Raw genomic sequence first — 19781 nt, 5'->3', positions numbered from 1 at the left:
TCAATTTGCTTCTTAAATGTGATAGTACAAAAGATTCTTTAGTAATGAATAAATACTTCATGATGTTTATAGCTTACCAGCAGAACATAATAGTCAATTAAGTTGGAAAGATAAAGACAAAAAACACATTCACAGGAACAGAGGTCAATCAGTTTAATTTACAACTTTTAAAAGTGGTTCACAGAACCAATAAAATCAGCAGGAAAAGATACACTATGGTAAATAAAACCTAATACTGTTGGAGGCTTAGATTCAAGTCAGTCTTTTACCCAGTACTTTGCCTGTGCTCACAGAATTCTTGACCAAAACTACAAAAGAAATTAGGAAAGCATAATAAATAAGAATGCCTTTGTCGGTTATGGCATTTTACAAAAAGTTTTCCTGTTGATTTATTTTCACATGTAAATATAGCACAGAAATGAGGGTGCCTTTAAGAACCAAACCACACTAATATAGTTTTATAGCCAAACACATCCATATCAGCTTCAGTGGATTTCCTTCCTTACTCCATTTGTACACTTGAAGGAATCATAGCTATCAGCAGAGGGGAAACATCTGGGTTATTCACACCACTACAGCCCGATAAGCAGGGTCTTGTTATCCTATCTGAAATTACAACCAACCAAGCTATGCCATACCCTTTGCTGACCAGTTTCTCTACATTCGGCTTTAAGACAGATTCATAGCATTGGAAGTTGCTAGAAATGTTCAGCAGAACAAAAGTGCATCATGCGCACTTAACTACTCACTGGGTATTCCTGCACTTGTGTTTCCATATCTGAAACATGCTCTAATTTGAGTTAAAGTAGATAAATCATATTCTTAGCATTAAAGTGAATAGAAAGCAATGACAGCCTGTATGTAATTGAACAAAAGCATCTTGCCTCACTCTTATGCATAAAAGAGAAATGGGCATATAAAAGACTTCTTAAAACACATTCACTTTTTGGACAGTTTGATCAAGGGTTGAAAGTGCAGGATACAACAATGCACTAACATGCTTTTGCTAGCACAACAGAATTTTCCTTATCTTCTGCATCATCTGAAAATACAGAAAGCTTTTTCCATTAGATGATTCAGAGGGCCCATTTAACATCAGAGCAAGTATCTTGCTCCTGTTCCAAATAATAAAACTCTCCATCAGTAAAACCAATGAACGGTATGAAACAGCCTTTCCTTTGCACAGCATATTTTTATGTTACCCGTTGTCCACAGAAATTCACTTAAGATGTATTAATTAGTACCATGTCCATACAGTAACAGCACTATCAATCCCATAAATGAAAGTCTCTAAACTTCCAAGCCACCAGTTCTGTTGAGTAGGTAATGCTGGTATACATAAGAGCTAGCGGTAAATCATGCTACTCTTTTGATAAAGAGTTTTTCTTCTGTTGCATTAAATAAGGATTGCCCCATTGGGGCATTTTCAAATATGAAGAAAGGGAATCATATTTGTTCCAGTGCATGGCCTGGGTTTGACTGGGATGCTGCAAAACAGATGCCTTAGGGAAAAGGCAGAAGCAAGAACAGTTCACTGCACAGAAAAGGAACACCAGAAGCTACAGCACATGCAGTCTGATATGCAGGAATCACCACGGCTGAATTAATGAAAGTGACAGTAGCACCGCACAGCTGCAAAGCTTCCTGGAGTACAACAGCCCTGTAGTCGCCTCAAGGGCCAGCAAATTATGTGAGGCATCTGAAGACAGATCCATCCCCCTTTTAGAATAAAAAAGTTTTTACACTGCTATCTCTGATTCACATAGTGAAGGTCACAGAGTGTCTGCTCCAAAGTAGTCAGATCAAGGCAGATAAGCAGATGTCAAGAGACTTTTTCCACCCAAAAGGCATTCTGCAGTTTTAACTGCTTTCGGCTACAAATAGTTTAACAAGTACTAGTAAAAGATTAAATAACATACTAGACTGTTCTGGCATTTTACTAATAATGAAATGACTTGAGTAATTTAAAGCAAAAATACATGCTTATTATGTTAAAGTCTATTCCATTTTGTTATGAGCAACATACTGATTTCCTCTCTAATTCTGAAATATTTCACAACCATTTTATACTCTCCAAGAGTGAAATATTTTATATTGTTTTTAAAAGTCATGAATTTCTGACACCTCCTTCCATATTGTATCTTAACAGTCTGAATTAATATCAAATCCATGATTTCAAAACTAAACAGCGTTTTTTTCTGCATTTTGCTTTCTTTCCTTTTCTTGCTTTGTGGACAAGTGTTCTGTTAAACTCAAAAGCTTGCACATAATTTTGTGATTTTCTGTAGGTGTTAAAAGGGTATTTGCTAACATTGTTGGCATTATTCTTAGGAGCAGTACAGCTACTGCTGGTTTGAATGTGCCATGCTTATAACAATATGCAAAACTGTTGATTACCCCCACCCCCCACAGACAATGACAGAAATCAAATGCAATGCTTACAGAGGCTTCACTTTCTGATTCCTCCATCCTGCAGCTCCCCATAGCACACATATTTGAGAGGGCCTTCAAAACAGATTTTAGGGTGCATGGGAACTATTCAACCCTCTTCATTTTCCACTGGTAGAGTAGTTTCTGCATTTATTACTAGCCTTTAGTTCCCTTTATCTTCCATACCTGATCCACTGCAACTTTATAGTCTTAAATATGTGTACCTTAACTGAAAATGATCGTAAGTACTCCAATTTTAAAATTCACCTTTCTTTTAAAAATTAGGTAAAAACAAAACCAGCTCCATAATTATGGTTTAAAAATCACAAACGTGATAAAAGAAAAACAAGAGGGTATCTGAAATTCATTACAAACATTTTACCCTAAATGATTTCACAAAGGCAAAATAACCATATGAATTTGCACTTTGGGGGTATTTGGTTTGGGAAAAATTGCTATGGTCTTCCCATTGCTACCTTGTGGAGCATAAGTAGAATATGAATTTGATCAATGTAAAAAAATCTACACTTATTTATCAAATACATAGCTTTACTTCAAAAGATGTCCTCTATATATTTTGGATCTCTCAACTCCTGACCACTGTTGATCATGCCTCAGGCCAGTGGGGTTTCTAGTAACACTGGAAATGGAGAAGGAGACCCTAGTTGATCCCACTGGCCTCTTGGGGGCATGGATTCCCATTCATTTTCTTATCCAGTACCTGCAACTCATTTTTTAAAAAAATTAAACTAGTTTCAATAAAATACCAACTATATGAACAAAAACAAAAGTGGAATAAAAAGGCTGGTAGAGAAAAAGAAGGGATGCGAGTCAGTATTCAACGATTTGTTGATTCCCTGAGTTTTCTGTTTGGAGCATATATTATCAAAATGCATGTACATTCTGCAACAGACAGAATTTAATATATAGTTGCTGCCATGTAGCTTGATAATTGATCTAACTTCTATGATTTACAGCAAGCTACTTCTCATATGATTAGAAAGGTCTTTTGGTCACAAGTGGATTGGGGGCCTTTTATATTCATAATCTTGAAGTAGTATTGATTAACTGGAGAGGTGCAAATCTTCCATTAATTTAAGGGATATATTTAAAGATTCCTTGGACTGTTTAAATGTTTTTGCTTTTCAGACTTCCTTCCAGGTAGATTTATATCATATCTCACTTTTGCTGCGCCTGATATGTGAATGAAACTTCCTCTAAATTATTATCTTTACACCCAAGAAAATCAAATTTTGGCTTTGTGTACTCAAATGTAGAACCACTTTCATTTCCCCCCCAAATAACCACATAAGAATATACAAGTGAAATACAAGAAAAAAGGCTGCATATTCAGCAGCTTTACAACTACACACTATGACAACCAATATCAGCATTAATCTGGTTATAAAATGTTGCAGGATACAGTTTCCAGTTCACTGTTTACCAAATGGACTTCGATATATTGTTCATGACCTAGACTTAGAGGTAACTGGCTGAGCTCATTTCCTCTGTGCTGTCCAAGGTTTCAAGGGTAGTATAACACAAAGGAGAAAACTGGGTCTCAGCAGATTTTAACTGACAAGAATAGGACATTTGTCAAACAGGCAGTAGCTCATGAAATTCATACTCAGAAAGAGTTGTGGTAATACAACCAGGCAATGGTGGACAAGGGGGGCGGGGCAGTGCTGTGAAAAGACATGAGGAATGCTGGTGGCTCCCAACACTCCATTAGCAGAGATTTATTGGAAAAGGAGAGTAGAAAACAGTTTACTGAGTAATGGTGGCCACATGTTTTCTATATTTTTCTTTTCCAGGACTGTTTCTAACATCCATTATTATATGTCTTAGATTCATGCTATTGCACTGAAATTCCAAGACATTTATTTTCAACGCCTAACAAAGTCCTAGGCTCAGTAGACTAACCATACTACATTGATATATGGAAAACATGACTCCAGTGCTATCTGCCACCTGTACTAGGAATACGGGTTACAGTGGGAACATTAAGCAGTTTGTCAGCACCACTTACAAAGAACTTAGGTGTGATAAAACATCTTTTCATTTGGCTCAGTAGCTTTTAGATTCAGTTTTACTATGCTCTGGATGGAGTACAGTTTCGAAACCCCAACACAGCTGATAATTGTTTTCCCACATGTTCACCTGCTGACCCTTTCCATCTTCTCTAATGGCACCACATTTCTGCTTCTTGAGGCAGTAGCTCTGGACTGAAAATGGTCTAGTGAATGGCTTTGCAGACATTTTGATGCTGGTAGTGATCTCTGTTTGCCCTGAGCATTTGAAGCCCAGGCCTCTGTTGTCAAAGTTGGAAGAGAGGATCATATTTCCTAACTTCTTGTAGTAACCGTATTTTGTCCAGATTGGCTTCCTCAAGGGCTTTTTGGGTGATCTGGAGTTCTTTTTCCAATGTTGGCACTTCCTTCAGCTGCAAGAAACAAAATAAGGAAATAGTGTTTTCTCAAAGATGTAAAATGTAGTGAAGATACAATGTTTTCAATATCAAAACAGGTGTCTTTCCTACTAAAAGTATGCACAGATAGATAAAGCAACCTAATTTAGTGTAAGTAGAGACAGATATCAGTGGGCAAGATTTCCAGAGTTTGCTCCACTGCCTTTTGGGCATATGATGGCTCAAAATAGACTCCCACCTGTTATAGCTATTTTAGTGTATAAACTACAGTCTACCAGCAATTCATATATAGATACAGAAGCTCCTTGAAACTCTACTGCATAAAGTATGATCTTCTCAAACAGATCAAGCTCTTTCATGACTTGCAATGTAACAGAAAATCCAGGACTTGTAAGATCTGAAATAAAAGCCGAAGCGTATATGGGATTACTTCTTTAATTCACTGGCCTAGGAGACATCGTCAGCCTGTACAACCCAACCATTTTCCAATGAAAATATGAAGACCCTTTAAAATCATGGTAGATCAATGGATGTAGTAATATTGTGATTAATAGAGACGCCCAAGGCATGAGATATTCTGTCATATATACCAGACATTAACAATTGAACTAGGTAAATTATTTCATGCATAGGTGAGAAAAAAAATCTGCAAAATGATTTTTCATTCCTTGATTTTTATGGAACTTAGAATTAGTTAGGCAGCTGAATTTTTATGGTATTAGTCAACATCTTGTGAATAAAAGTTACACCACTATTTATCTAGGCAGCATATGTCTTTTTTCGCCTTGAAATATTCTGTGTGGGGAATGATGGGGGTTAACACCCAGGGAGATGCTCTGCAACAAGAAATGCTCAGGTGGAAAAATCACCTAGCTGAGAGGCAAGTTTTAGCTCTCCAGATAAAGAAAAGGTGCTCACCAGGATGCACATGTGCTCAACAAGATGCCATGGAAACTTCAGCAGTCATAAAATGGGTGAGTGGTAGAGTGAGAGGGTTTGGGATTCACACCAGATTAGCCACTCCGCAAGACTATAGAGGACACTGGACCCACAAAGATTCTCACTTTAAACTACTGTATTTTTAAGCATTTTGTTTTCATGTGAAGAAAGTTCTTTTGATTAACAGTGAGACTGAAGTCTTAGTAAGTTGTTTACTTTCATAAATAAGATTTGAGAACTGTTCAAGGTTTATCTTAAATGTAAAATATGTGGTTCAATTAGGTTCTTGGTGTGATTAATTTTAAAATGTTCAAAGTTTCTTACTCTGATTTTGATGAGTGTGAAGACCAGTTAGAAATTTGATTCTTTATTTTACAAGAAGAAAACATTTAAGAAAAACCAGACAACAGATGAGGGACTCCAGAGATCAACCTGAGATAAATTTCTCATTTCATAGAAAGGTGAAAATGAAGAAAACCTATGAAATTCTATAACTGTTATATATAGTTATATTGTATAACTAAGGGACAAGGAGAAGAATTACAAAACTACAGAAAAACTTGAGAAATTGGCTTTTTTCTTTTTAAACCTGTAAGTGTTGGATTTTTGCATTCTACTGGAAATGGAGCAGTGTCCTCTAGAAATTCTAGAAAAATGACTGGATGAGATCAGAGTTTTGAGGAATGCAGACATGGTAAAACTGAAAGATGTTTGAAAGACGATATGAACAAGTTAAAAAAAATTAAAGAATCGGAAAAGCAGTCAGTCTGGATTGTAAAACAAAGTAATAAGGGTGGATTTTTGAAGTTCTGGACAATGAAGTAAAAAAATTCTAGTATAATGACAAGTTTTTTTAATGAAAATATTAATATAGATCAAGTTGAATGAAAAGATGGATACAGATTGTCGTTTCCAAATAATTTTGTTAAAAAGTGAGAGACCAAATTTGAAAGTGTTGGAGATTTTTTTTATGCAAAAGAACCTTTTGGAATACTGTTGAGGAGCTATGGTGTATGTGGGGATGGTCCCAGAAAGGGAAACTGGATTCTGGCCTCCATGCAGCTGTCTACTCCTTCATTAAACACACTGTAAACTGTTAAAAGACATCCACTTGCAGGAGAAACTAACTGGGAGCAATAGGACAGCATGCACTAAAGTGCTTATAAGGCTACTATCCTCCCAAACCTGTTATACGTCTGCAAAATGTGGGCCGTCTACAGATGTCACACTCAATTCCTGGAACAGCTCCATCAGCATTGCCTCCAAAAATCTTGCAAATCTCTTGGGAAGATGGGGACAAATGACAGCGTTCTGGAAGAAGCCAAGACCACCAGCACTGAAGCGATGATCCTCTGCCATCAACTTTGTTGGACTGGCCAAAATGGTCTGAATGCTCAATTCAGAGTTGGGAGTATAGTAACTCCCAAAGCAGTTACTATACTCCCAACTCAAGAATGGAAAAAAGAATGTTGCTGGACAGCAAGAGATAGAAATCTTAAAAACTTTGGCATAGACACTGAGAACTGGGAAGCCCTGGCCCTTGAGCACTCAAACGAGGTCAGCTCTGAGCAGCAGTGCTACGGAATTCGAAGAGGCATGAATAGAGGGCGAAATGGAGACGTGTCAAGAGGAAGGCACGTCAAGCCTTCCTGATCGGGACTGCCTTCCACCTGGAAATCAATGTCCTCACTGTGGGAAGAACACGCGGATCAAGAATAGGTCTCTACAGTCACCTATGGATCCACCGCCAAGATACTACACTTGGAAGACAATCATACTCAGACACCAGTGATCATCGATGATGGCTAATGTGCTGGCTTCTTCACAGTAAGAGAGAATTCCTGAGAAATGTGGCTTATTGTCATCCAAAAATTCCTTCAACATAAAACAATTGAACTCCAGTTTGCACTCAGAATTGTATATAAGTTCTTAATTCACTGAATTGCCAAGAAATGCACTGTTACTATTTATTTAAAGTTAGCTTGTAAATATTGTGGAAAGATTCACAGAGATTATATGCCCTCATTTTTATTGCCTTGAACTAATACGTTTCATATTGTAAATTACTGTACTGTTAGTGCCTTTTTTACACTATTTATCAGTGCTTGAAATGAATTTGAGCTATCTTCAGAGACACTAAAAGTAATAATAAAAAGAATACTAAGAGAGTTGTTTTGGGAGGAAAATATCTTGTAAACTACTGCTACAATGGCTAATCTTTTTTTTAGCATTTATAGTCATTTTTAATGAAATGCAGGAGTAAAGGGTAGTTAATAGTAATATACATATACGTTTATTGAATACATTAAAGTAAACTATTTCTGATTTATGGCACATCAAAGGCTGGCATGTTTTATCTTGTATCAGCTTGTGAAGACTAACTGATTGGGCATAAGCTTTCATGGTTATAGCCCATTTCACCAGATGCATCTTTCATGAGGTATAGTTCATGAACGCTTGTGCTAAATAAAACATGTTAGCCTTTGAAGTGCCATAAAACTCTTTGTTGTCCTTGCCACTACACTTATAAAACTAATGCCTTCAGATTTTAAAAAAAAACTACTTTATGGAACACTGGTCATTACATAAGACAGTTATAATACGTTATATACAATAATAATATAAATATAAATAATATGCTAATAATAATCTAAAATAGCCTCTTTTCTTTCTTTATATGTTGGACTACCAGTGTTCTCTGTTATGTTCATTATGTATTAATGTGTGTTCCTTTATTATGATATTTGGGTAAAACAGTTGATAAATATTGTATGGCATTGTTTCCAAATTCTACTTTAGAGAACAGCCTTTGTAGAAAAGGTCATGTTCTGTATGCAAAGCCTCAGGGAGTGGATGCCTTTGCTTCTGTAAATATAAAAGAAAGGAAGGAAACTAAAGCTGGAATTTCCAGAAGAGCAGAGCACATGAGTTGGAGATCCATAAATGTCCCAAGAAAATATAAACATTTTTTTGTTCCTGCTTATTTTTGTTCCATGAGTGTAGATTGAAAATCTGACCCCAAGGGCATATTGCCTACCTGTAGCTCATCACTTGCTTCTGCTGAGGTTCTTTCTACTGGGATCTTCTGTTTCTTAAGGTCTTCCTGGAGCCTTTTCTGCCCAGAAGCTGTCTCTCCCTGTGCAGCTGGAGAGTAACATGGAAATGATATAAACATATGATGGCATTCATTATGAAGTTCTTTTTAGAATATTCTCTCTAGTTTCTGCAGCTGAAAAACTGAAGATAAGGAAAGGCGATAGATCACTAACAATATTCAGTGGCAGTCAGGGGCTGCCTTCTCCTTTTAACCATTTTACACAGCAGTTATCTTAAGCATTGTATTATTTATCTCAATACACCCATTGCAAAAAAGGGAAGATGAGATGTGCTAAAGATTTCTAGAAGATGTACGCTATTAGATAGATGATAGATAGATAGATAGATAGATCATAATAGGGAGAACCTAAAAGAAGCAGTGACCCTGTATTCTCTGTACCATGGCTCCCAACCTTTCATCCTCTAGGTGTTTTGGACTTCAGCTCCCACAATTCCTAACGGCTGGTAAGATGGATGGGATTTCTGGAAGTTGAAGTCAAAAACACCTGGAGGCCCAAAGGTTGAGAACCACTGCTCTGTACTGTGGCACTACTTCTACTCTTCTTGGGTGTCTGGGTGAGGAAATGGCAGTGGTGGCTCCCCACAAGACAGCTTCGATGCATTCCCCTTTCCACAGAATGACCCTTGACTTATCCACAGGTCATCTCAAAACCATAATGTTGGCTCCCAAGACCTGCCTTCAACTTATACATGAGGTTGACTTATACATGACTATATACAGTAATTATTGTAACTGCTACTATTGGAATAGATGGCACTGACCTGTAATACAGAACACTCCATCTTCATTACAACAAACAACAATGTGATCCATTGCTAAGATTACAGGAATAGGACCAGGAGAAGTGGGATACACACGAGGACTGTCATCCTGAAAAACAAATATCCCCTTGCTATAAAAACTTCCTCACATTTATAGCAAAAATATGCTGTAAAAATATGCCTTAAACTGGTATTTATTTATTTATTTTCATTTCTACCCCACTTTTCTCTCTGTGGGGGCTCAAGGCGGCTAGCATTCCACACTAGACAAGTTTAAAAGGTGCAATACAAAAGTTAAAAGCAATTAAAAAGCAATTATATAGTAGAGAGTGGTCAAAACAAAATTAATATACAGTAGATATACTAAAATGGCATTTAAAACTCATATTCCCCTTCAATCCCACTCACAGCACTCCCTTAACTGATCTTAAAAACCTTCTTATTTAAAAACCTTTCTGAATAAAAAGGTTTTAGCCTGCCGCTGGAAGAACAGCAGTGAGGGGGCCATTCTGGCTTCCCTGGGTAGGGAGTTCCAGAGTCGAGGGGCAGCCACCGAGAAGGCCTGGTAGTAATAAGAATGAAAGCATGGTCTAAAATTTGGACTAAAATAAAGATACTATTCCTCTTCCTTATGAGAAACATGCCTCATACCCGTTTCCAACTAAACTATCAAAAACTATAAAAGGACTCCAGACATTACTAGATATGTAGGTGGAGATAAGGAAGTATTGGCAGCTTATTATGTGCCTAAGGGCATTAATGAAACTCAGGCAATCAGTACTGGATCGCATATCTGCTTCTTACTAACTTTTTAAAGAGGGAACATTTTAAAAAACAAAGTGGTTTTGTCAAAGGCTTTCACGGCCAAAATCACTGGGTTGTTGTAGGTTTTTTGGGCTACATGGCCATGTTCTAGAGGCTTTCTCTCCTAACGTTTCACCTGTATCTATGGCAGGCATCCTTAGAGGTTCTGAGGTCTCAACCTCTGAGGATGCCTGCAACAGGTGCAGGTGAAACGTCAAGAGCGAATGCTTCTAAAACATGGCCATATAGCCTGAAAAACCTACAACAACCCAAAGAAGTTTTTTTTTTATTTGACAGGCCTGTAAGAATTGTGCATGCTAAGCACTGCATAGTCTCTCTTTGTCAGCTGACAAATAGTAGCAGAGCAAGAAATAATGGAGAATTCACAAAGAAATGGAGGCTGCCACTTGGGTATCTGGAAAAGAAGACAAAGGTAGATTTGAAGATTGCCATAAAGGGGATTTAGTGAAATATGGCATATGGGTAGTTATGTGATTCACACCGAGGAACGTGAAAGGTCATGGAGCTGGGGTCATGGGTGTGAGAAATGTTAAAGTATAATAACTATACAGTCAGTTTTGATTTTTCATGTTTAATGAGTGCTGACTGTATACCATTATGTAAACTTGCTAATTCTTTTGTATATTTTTTTCCTTTTTATTGTCTGTCTTGTTTCTTATATACACTATAAAACAATTTTAAAATTGTTTAAAAAACCACTGCACAGTCTCTCTGATACTAAGATTTGTCAGAATGGGATATAAAACATCAAGAACTGAGTCATGTTTAATCCTACAAGGGTAATAAATAATTTTGAGACCTAATAATTTTGTCATCTATTAATATGCAAAGCAAAATAACTGGATCCTTTTACATTATTACAAATTTGTGTTAGGATATGTGTTATATGGTGCAAATTTGGGGGAGGGCTGTTTAATTTTTAAATGTTGTTGCAATTGAATTTTAAATTTTTTACACTCCATAACAAATATTTTAAAATGTTAGATTCATATTTAATGCATTTGCTTTGTTTTCATTGTATTGTGTCATGTTTGCTGTTCATTACATCGGTTGAAAGGCAGAATAAAAATTAAGTAAATAAATAGATGTGGGCGTTGTGTTTTTCTTTGTTTCTGTTTCTTGAAATTTTTGTTTCTATTTCTTATAATATTCTAAAACAGTAAAAATATAAATAGAACACATTTACTTAGAATATTGTACATTAAAGTCGCAGGCAAGACTGCTGTCAATATCATTGACATCAAAAAATGAAGAGCAATTAAGTGTAATGTAAGCATCTGTTTTCTCAACTGTCCCTTCATTTTTAACAATGAGCAGTGCCATAAACACAGCCAATAACAAACCACAAACAAGCAGATTCTAGGTGTGCTACCACATGGTTCCTATTTTTCTCTCAGCAGAGAAGTGAATACTTTGTTTCTCAAAATAAAAACTCCCAGTAGGTCACTGGAAAACTGCCAGGAACAGATTTTTGCTGAGAAACAAACATGTGCCCCATTTACAATATGTTTCTCAAACAGAAAGACAGTAATATTTGCAATGATAGCAGAAAAAGTGGCAACTCTATTGTCAGTTGTGTAAGGGTGAACCTCTAGTGAAGTCAATGTGCCTAACCAACCCCTTGTTTATCATTATTGCTCTGGTACTATTCATGCGCCCATCTGCACCAGTTTCAATCAGCACGATTCCCAGCACTGTGGCTATCTAACAAGCTGATTTGTTGCACTGGATATAACTTCTTCACTTTAGAAAAGTTCTTAAGAGTTCCCACTGTTCTTTGTCACTACATTTCTAATTGTATGAAAAAATAAACCTAAAACTAACCTGTAGGAAAATTAACCTAAACATGCATTGCATTTGGATTTCCTTGGTACCAGAAAGAATATTTTAACACAGGCTATAGCAGGCAAACTTCGGCCTTCCAGGTGTTCTGGAATTCAACTCCCAGAATCCCTGAGATCATCCGGGGAGACCCTGCTCGTTGACCCCCCGTTATCGCAATCGCATTTGGTGGGGACAAGGGACAGGGCCTTTTCTGTGGTGTCCCCTCGGCTGTGGAACTCCCTCCTAAGTGAAATTAGATCTTCTACATCTCACTTGACCTTTCGGAAACAAGTGAAATCCTGGCTATGGGATCAGGCCTTTGTAGATTAGGTTGACCTGCTGACGTGACGGCTTTTGTGGAACCGACTGACTGCTCCTTGGACAATTACTTAAACTGGCGACTATTGACTGTTTGATTTTTGATTGTCTTTATACTGTTTTATACTGTTTTATTGCTATATTGTTATTGAAATTGTATACTTATGTTTTGGTTATGGACACCATGGGGTGCCAGTTTGTTAGCCCCCCTGAGTCCCTCTGCGGAGGTTGAGATAGAACAGGATACAAATGTCCGAAATAAATAAATAAATAATAAATCCCTAACAGCTCAGGCCCTTCCCTTTTCCACCTCAGCAGCTATTAAGGATTCTGGGAATTAAAGTCCAAAACACCTGGAGGACCCATGCCTGAGCTATAGCCATTGGACAAAAGGGTAAAGAGTATTGTGCTGTCCACCATTATACTGAATATGCCATGAGAAAATTTTGGATCTGAGGTATTTCATATTCTGAAGGAAGGATGAAGACTTTTTTCAAATGCTACAATATTTTTCTAAGATATGGTGATCAGAACTGTGTAGAGCATTTGAGGTGTGGGGTCCCATTATAAATTTGGATCAAGGCATTATGAGATTGACAGTTTTACTTTTGACTCCTTTTCCTAATGATTTCTCAATGCAGACTGCATTTTTCACCACTGCAACCACTGAATGAATGCTTTCATAAAGTCATCCACTTCAGCTCTAAAACCGCTTTCGTGGGGCAGCCACAACCAGCTTCAGATCCTATCATATATGAAGTCAGACTTTCTGCCCAAAAGACTAGTATAAAAAGATTACTTTAGAACTTTTTGCAGTGTTTATTTTAGCCAACCTGACAATCTCACTACTCGAAATCCAGATTACTACTCTTGATCCTTTCATGAGGGGCTTTATCTAAACCTGTGAAGTTCACATCTGCAAAGAATTATCCCTATTTATTTGGCTGTGGACATTCTTTAATAACATGCAAATATAAGTGGGGTGTTTTTTTTTAAGTTGTCCTGATTCTTTTACACCAACAATTTAACCCATACAATCTCCCATTCCTTTGGGATGCTGACAGTACACACACATGTACCTTCAGGGTAATCTTAGTATCCACAAGTTCAATCTTCATAGGGATAACCTCGGGGATAACTTCATCCTCAAGAAAGGGTCCAAGGCTAGACAGAGAGGAAGTCAGCAGCTCTGTATGATAGCTCTGGACCAACATGTGTAAAAATCCATTTTGGACAGACAGAGGTGAGTGCACCGCAGCACTTGGTCCTATTTCAAATCTTAAACATACATCAGGCTGGGACTTGCTTGTTTCGGTGTTTGAAGGGCTCTCTGAGTTCAGGTGTCCTGGAAACAAAACATAATTGTAACAGATGCATTATATATTTTACAGAGCAAATAATATTATAGTAATATTTATCTTTCCATTACAAAAGCTGTTGAACTAATATAATCTGTTATATTAGGTGGTGTAAGGTACAATAACTAATCAAGATCTCTATAATGGATTATTTATGTCACTTTTCCTTATTCCATCAGTTTTCCTGATGGAAGCATCTGAAGACAAACTGAATATGCTAAAATTACCCAAGTTATATTTTTACTTAAGGCTGCATTTCATTTCAAACGGAATACCACCCCATTTGATTACAAAAATAATTAAACTTCCTTTGAACTTTTAGAAACGCATATTTTATCAAGTAGACTGTTTATTAAGTATTTATTTATTATTTATTTACTTCATTTTTATACCGCATTTTTCAGCCCTTAGCAGGCGACTCAAAACTTAGGTTTTCTTATTTATTTATTTTTAAAAAAACTAGGATTCTTTTATACAAATAGTACTGTTGGAATGTAAGGTATTTGAGGTAACTGAAAAACCAGAGGCCATGGGACAGGGCTGGCAACCTTCTCCTCCCCACCCTTTTCAGTGCTGCCTTCCACTCCTTTCTTCCTTGCCACCTATTTCTTTCATCACCTTCACCGTTGCTGATGTAATGAGGCCACCGGGAGAGCCAATGGGATCTATGCCACAGCCAATAGGATCTATGCTACAGCACAGATTATAATCCCTTTAACCTTCAATATCTAAAGATCAGATTGGCACGCTGGGAATTATGGGCACAGGATTTCTAGAGTCCTTGACTTTCAGTATTTGTCTTCCATTGTCTTTCACAGCCCCCTTTCACTACACTGACTCAGCCTTTCATTTTCACACCACATCTAAAAATTGCATGCCAGCAGTTGGTGGATAAAACAGATTACTAACGGGGGCTGGGTACAGGGAGCACACCACTCCGCTGTTACGCCAGCTCCACTGGCTGCCAATTAGCTTCCGAGCACAATTCAAAGTGCTGGTGTTGACCTAGAAAGCCCTAAACGACTCCGGCCCTGTTTACCTCTCCGAATGTATTCTCCCCTACGAACCATCAAGATTATTAAGATCATCTGGAGAGGCCCTGCTCTCGGTCCCACCGACCTCGCAAGCACGCCTGGTGGGGACGAGGGACAGGGCCTTCTCCGTGGTGACCCCGCGACTCTGGAACTCTCTCCCTCTGGAGGCCAGAACCGCCCCATCCATCCTAACATTTAGGAAACGTGTGAAGACGTGGCTATGGAGTCAGGCCTTCGATGAATGAGACAACACCATAGGACCCTGGATGGAAGTTGATGTAGATCCATCTTAATAGGACGACTGACCACTGTAGTTTTATATATAGTGTTTTTAAAGTTGTTTTTGTAATTGTGATATATGATATTTTAATGAGGTTGAGAAGCTCGGTATAGAAAACTGTGAAATAAATAAATAAAATAAATAAAAGAAGCAAATAGTGAAGAAATCATCACTTTCAATGAGCTTCACTTGTGCATGCCCATCACAAAACACGTAATTCAAAAAACAAAACGAAAATTAGATCAGCCCCTGACCTTCAGAAAGAGAATGAAAACATGGCCTTGGAATCAAGCCTTTGGTGAATAATACACTACAATAGATGGATTTGGAATTACATGCAATGACTACCAGAATGGCCTGGGCTATGATTGTGGATAGCGTTGTTTATAGTAGTAATTGTAATTTTTTAAATGTTTAAATGTTTTCTAATCTTGTTTTTAAAATTTTAATTGAAATATTTATTTAATTGTATATTGAATGTATATTGTTTTTAAGGCATTGAATTATTGCCTATGCTGTAAGCTGTCTTGAGTCCCCTTTGGGGTCAAGAAAGGCGGGATAAAATTTAGTAAATAAATAAATAACCTTCAAAAAATGACAACCTCAAATCATAAACCTTTGTTTCATACATTTGTTGCTGCAAGGGGTGGGCGGGATAGATGGGCATACCGGAACTGGGAGGGGAGAATTTCATCCTCTATCCTACATGTCATCACAGTATGTTCTAGAGTATAAAGTTATAAGAGATAGATGGCACATCCTATTGTATAAGTAACTACTGTTCACACTGTTTTTGTTTCTACCCATTTAACTTTTTTCTTATCATCTGATGTTTTGTTAGTGGAAAAACTCCAACAAAATGTCTATGGGAAAAATACAGACACACATACTTCCAGATAATTGTTATTTTATGCCTTGCCTTTCCCAAAAAATTGGACTCAGTTTATAGAAAGAATTAGCATGGTAGAGTGCAGGCCTGCACAACCTGCAGTCCTCCAGATGTTTTGGACTTCAACTCCCAAAATTCTTGACCAAGCTGGCTAGGGCTCCTGGTAGTTGGAGTCCCAAACACCTGGAGGGCCACAGTTTGTGCCGGCCTGATGTAGTGGTTTGAGTGTTGGACTATGACTCTGGAGACCAGGATTCAATTCCTTGCTTGGCTGTGGAATCCCACCGGTGACTTGGGCAAGTCAAATACACTCAGCCTCATAAAAGTCTGTGATAGGTTTGCCTTAGGGTCACCAGAAATCGGAAATGGCTGCACAGCAGCAACAACAATGCCAACAGAGTATCTTTGCCTACCGAAATAACTGGAAATGCTAAATTACAGTCAAGGTTCCATTGGCCAGTAACACACCTGTTGAATCATCTTGCAGAAAGTGCCACATATTTAGATTTCCTAAGTGTTCGGGATTTAGCTGCATAACCTGAAGGGCAAGCGCCATGTCTTCTCCTTTTATTTCGATCACACCGTTTACTTCATTCATTTTCAGTAACAAAATTGATACCTGAAATAAAAACCCATAGCAAAAAAAAGGTGTTACATCACTTCCATTCTCTCCCAAACTCCTCCAAGAAATGACAGTTAAAAGGATGGGAACCAGAGGCTAGGAGGAAGATCTGACCAGCTGCGGGTTGGAGTCTTGCCCACTCAGAGAAGCCGAGCTGTTGATATAAGTGGATCCTCCTTCCTCATTTGCTATTGAGCTTCTCCGGATATCTGTGTTGCCAAGAGCATGGGGAAGATGTCCTGGTATAAAAGGTTCCAGGCCAGGCTCTGAAAAAAATTAAAGTTAAGAAATATTTAATTGGATCATCATGTTTTTAACTACTCTTTTAGCATGGAGAAAATTTCTTAGGATTCAAAAGCATGTGAAAATGAATCAATTTTATAGTGAAACCGATATTTCACACATTTGAAGAACAACAAAAATTGAAATTTTGAGTAAGGGCTTTTATGCAAGACATGTTATCTACCTGAAAACCCCTCTGTTGCATCTTCTCAAGATCAATACTAATATCAGTTTCCTAGAATCCCTGCCCCATTCCCTTGCCATTAGGAAAAACACTAGCTTTCAAACATATAAATATTTTGAGGAAATAGAAAGATGTTTCTGTGTGCATATGCACCAATGTTTAAGAATTCTTTACCCTCTCAATAAAAACTTAAGAGTCCAGTACTGAATGGAAACTTCAAAACAATGGCAAAGAAAGTCCAGAATGTGCTCCTCGTGAGAAAGTATGACTTATTGCTTTGATTACTTTGCCAAGCTGTTCTGGGCAAGGGATTAAAGAATGTAAAGAGTTTGCCCTACAAAACATGGTTAAAGTTTGTCACCAATGCTGCACTGAAGGAAGGAGAACACACCACTTAACTGACCATCTAAATCAAGAAAACAGAGGAGGTGGCATAGAAAGACAAAGAAACCGCTTCATCAGAATCAGAACTGAAAATATAAGGATTGGATAAAAATACTGCCCAAATTTGTATATTTAATAGCTACCTACAAACCTTTCTATCCAGATAATTTGAATGAACTTCCACGGTTCTCATACGTACCACGTATCATGCCAATTGCCCACTGGAAAAGGAGGGTTCCTGGAATAGAACCACCTCTGAAAACAGAGAACCTCTAAATGTCTCTGATGTACACAAATACAAAATGCTGCACATAAATATTTCAAAACATCTATACTAAGGGATGCTTTGCTTCAGTCTGTTTCATACAAAAAGAATAATCAGCATAAAAAGAGTTCTGTAGCTCTGGAGGAAAAAACTGACTAAGAGTCCTGCTATCAAAGAATGATTTACCTATTGCATATCAACAGGTGAAGTTTAGCTGTCTTTTATCATAACTGCTAATTTTCTTTCCCAACAGTTCAAGATTTTGAATGGGGCTCCTTTTAGCTCAGTCTCTGCCATCTCTCTTTCTGCTAGCTCCATTTAATCCTAGCATCCCCTAGCAATTAGAACAATCAGAAGAACCTTATGACATTACAAAAACTCAGACAATCAGAAGAAGCCTAAGGACAGGAGACAGCCATTTTACATAGTTCTGTCTCACACAGATTGTGAATGACCAACAATCACTGGCAGCAAAATTGTTTTTAATTTGCTGCTCCAACTGAATAAAATTTACTTAATTATTGCCCAAGATTCATAGAATCATAGAGCTGGAAGAGATCACAATGGCTATAAAGTCCAGCCCTGTCATGCAGGAACACCATCAAAGCACTCTGGACAGGTGACCATCCAGACTGTTTAAAAATCTCCAAAAAAGAAGACTCCCCCACACTCCAAGGCAGCACATTCCAGTGTTGAACAGCTCTTATCATCAGGATTTTTTTTCCTAATGTTCAGGTGGAATTTCTTTTCCTGAAATTTAAGTCCATTGTTCCATGTCCTAGTCTTTAAAACAGATTTATGATCTACTTTGTGTAATTATATCCTAACATAACTTGTATAGCTTTTTCATGACAATGAAGCATAAGATCATTTACTTAATAAATTTATCGTGGCTAATGATACACAAGTAAGTTCTTACCAGACTCTGCAAGCAGCACAAACCCATCACTGCCATCACTGTCCACCGACAGCCTGTCTTCAGGACCACTGCCATCTAGTGAGCTGGTATCAAAGGAATGCTGAGAGGCAGTCCTCTTCATAGAGAACATGCGCATTCGTCCACCACTCCCACCAACTGGAGTCGATGCACCTTCTTCACCTTTTGGTGGAGGCTCCCTACCAACATGCATCAAAACAGATCAAAACAGACTGTGTGCAAAGAATCATGATTGTAATTATCAAATGTCTAAGTGGGGTGCCCAGGCTTAAATATTATAGGAGTGTGTATGCACACAAGTATTTTTAGTTTCCCATTACCTCCACTGCTTCTTTGCCACTGAAACTGGACAATTGATGGACATATTTTCCCTCTGACTTTAACTTTGAACATAATTCCAACGTAAGATACCTCATCAGTGAGCAGCATAGAACTACAAAGGTGAATTTCAATTATCTTTGGGGAGAGCTAAATTGTATTAACAATTTGAATTGGAGCAGACTTTGTAAGTTAGTATTAAATTGGTACTGAATTGATTTATACACACTGAGTCAATGGGACCAACATTAGGAATTAGATCTTGGGCTACATTTCCCATATTCCCTAGCCCCAACAAGGTCAATGGCCATATTGGCTTGAGAATTCCTGGAGGTAGAGTGCAATAAAAGGAGTATTTCAAAGCTCTGACTAGATACAATAATAATAATAATAATAATAATAATAATAATAATATATTTATCACCTGCCTCTTGTGGCTTGAGGCGGGTTGCAACATAGCTAAAACACGTAGTCATTGCAAACATTCTATAAAATGCACATATTAAAGCATATTTCTAAAATATAAATATTAAAATACACAAAACATAGATTGAAATACAAGACCCAAGTTTAAAATTCATGACT

The 19781-nt window shown here is 37.6% G+C and overlaps 1 protein-coding gene across 2 annotated transcripts in view; it reads right to left on the bottom strand.

Moving 5' to 3' along the window:
- Positions 1-138: 138 nt before the first annotated feature.
- Positions 139-19781, bottom strand: part of BLTP3A (bridge-like lipid transfer protein family member 3A) — a 71744-nt gene continuing 52101 nt past the window's right edge. For both annotated transcript variants that reach the window (XM_060773107.2, XM_060773108.2), the window contains 7 exons: positions 18861-19057; positions 16941-17092; positions 16673-16823; positions 13723-13988; positions 9677-9785; positions 8835-8941; positions 139-4873 (listed from right to left, as the gene is read on the bottom strand). In XM_060773107.2, the coding sequence (XP_060629090.2) occupies positions 4748-4873; positions 8835-8941; positions 9677-9785; positions 13723-13988; positions 16673-16823; positions 16941-17092; positions 18861-19057 (1108 nt within the window). In that variant the 3' untranslated portion in view covers positions 139-4747. The remainder of the gene's footprint in view (positions 4874-8834; positions 8942-9676; positions 9786-13722; positions 13989-16672; positions 16824-16940; positions 17093-18860; positions 19058-19781) is intronic.

Source organism: Anolis sagrei, chromosome 4, assembly GCF_037176765.1.
Source record: "Anolis sagrei isolate rAnoSag1 chromosome 4, rAnoSag1.mat, whole genome shotgun sequence".
Classification (NCBI taxonomy): Eukaryota; Metazoa; Chordata; class Lepidosauria; order Squamata; family Dactyloidae; genus Anolis; species Anolis sagrei.
This window is presented reverse-complemented; position numbering and strand designations above follow the sequence as displayed.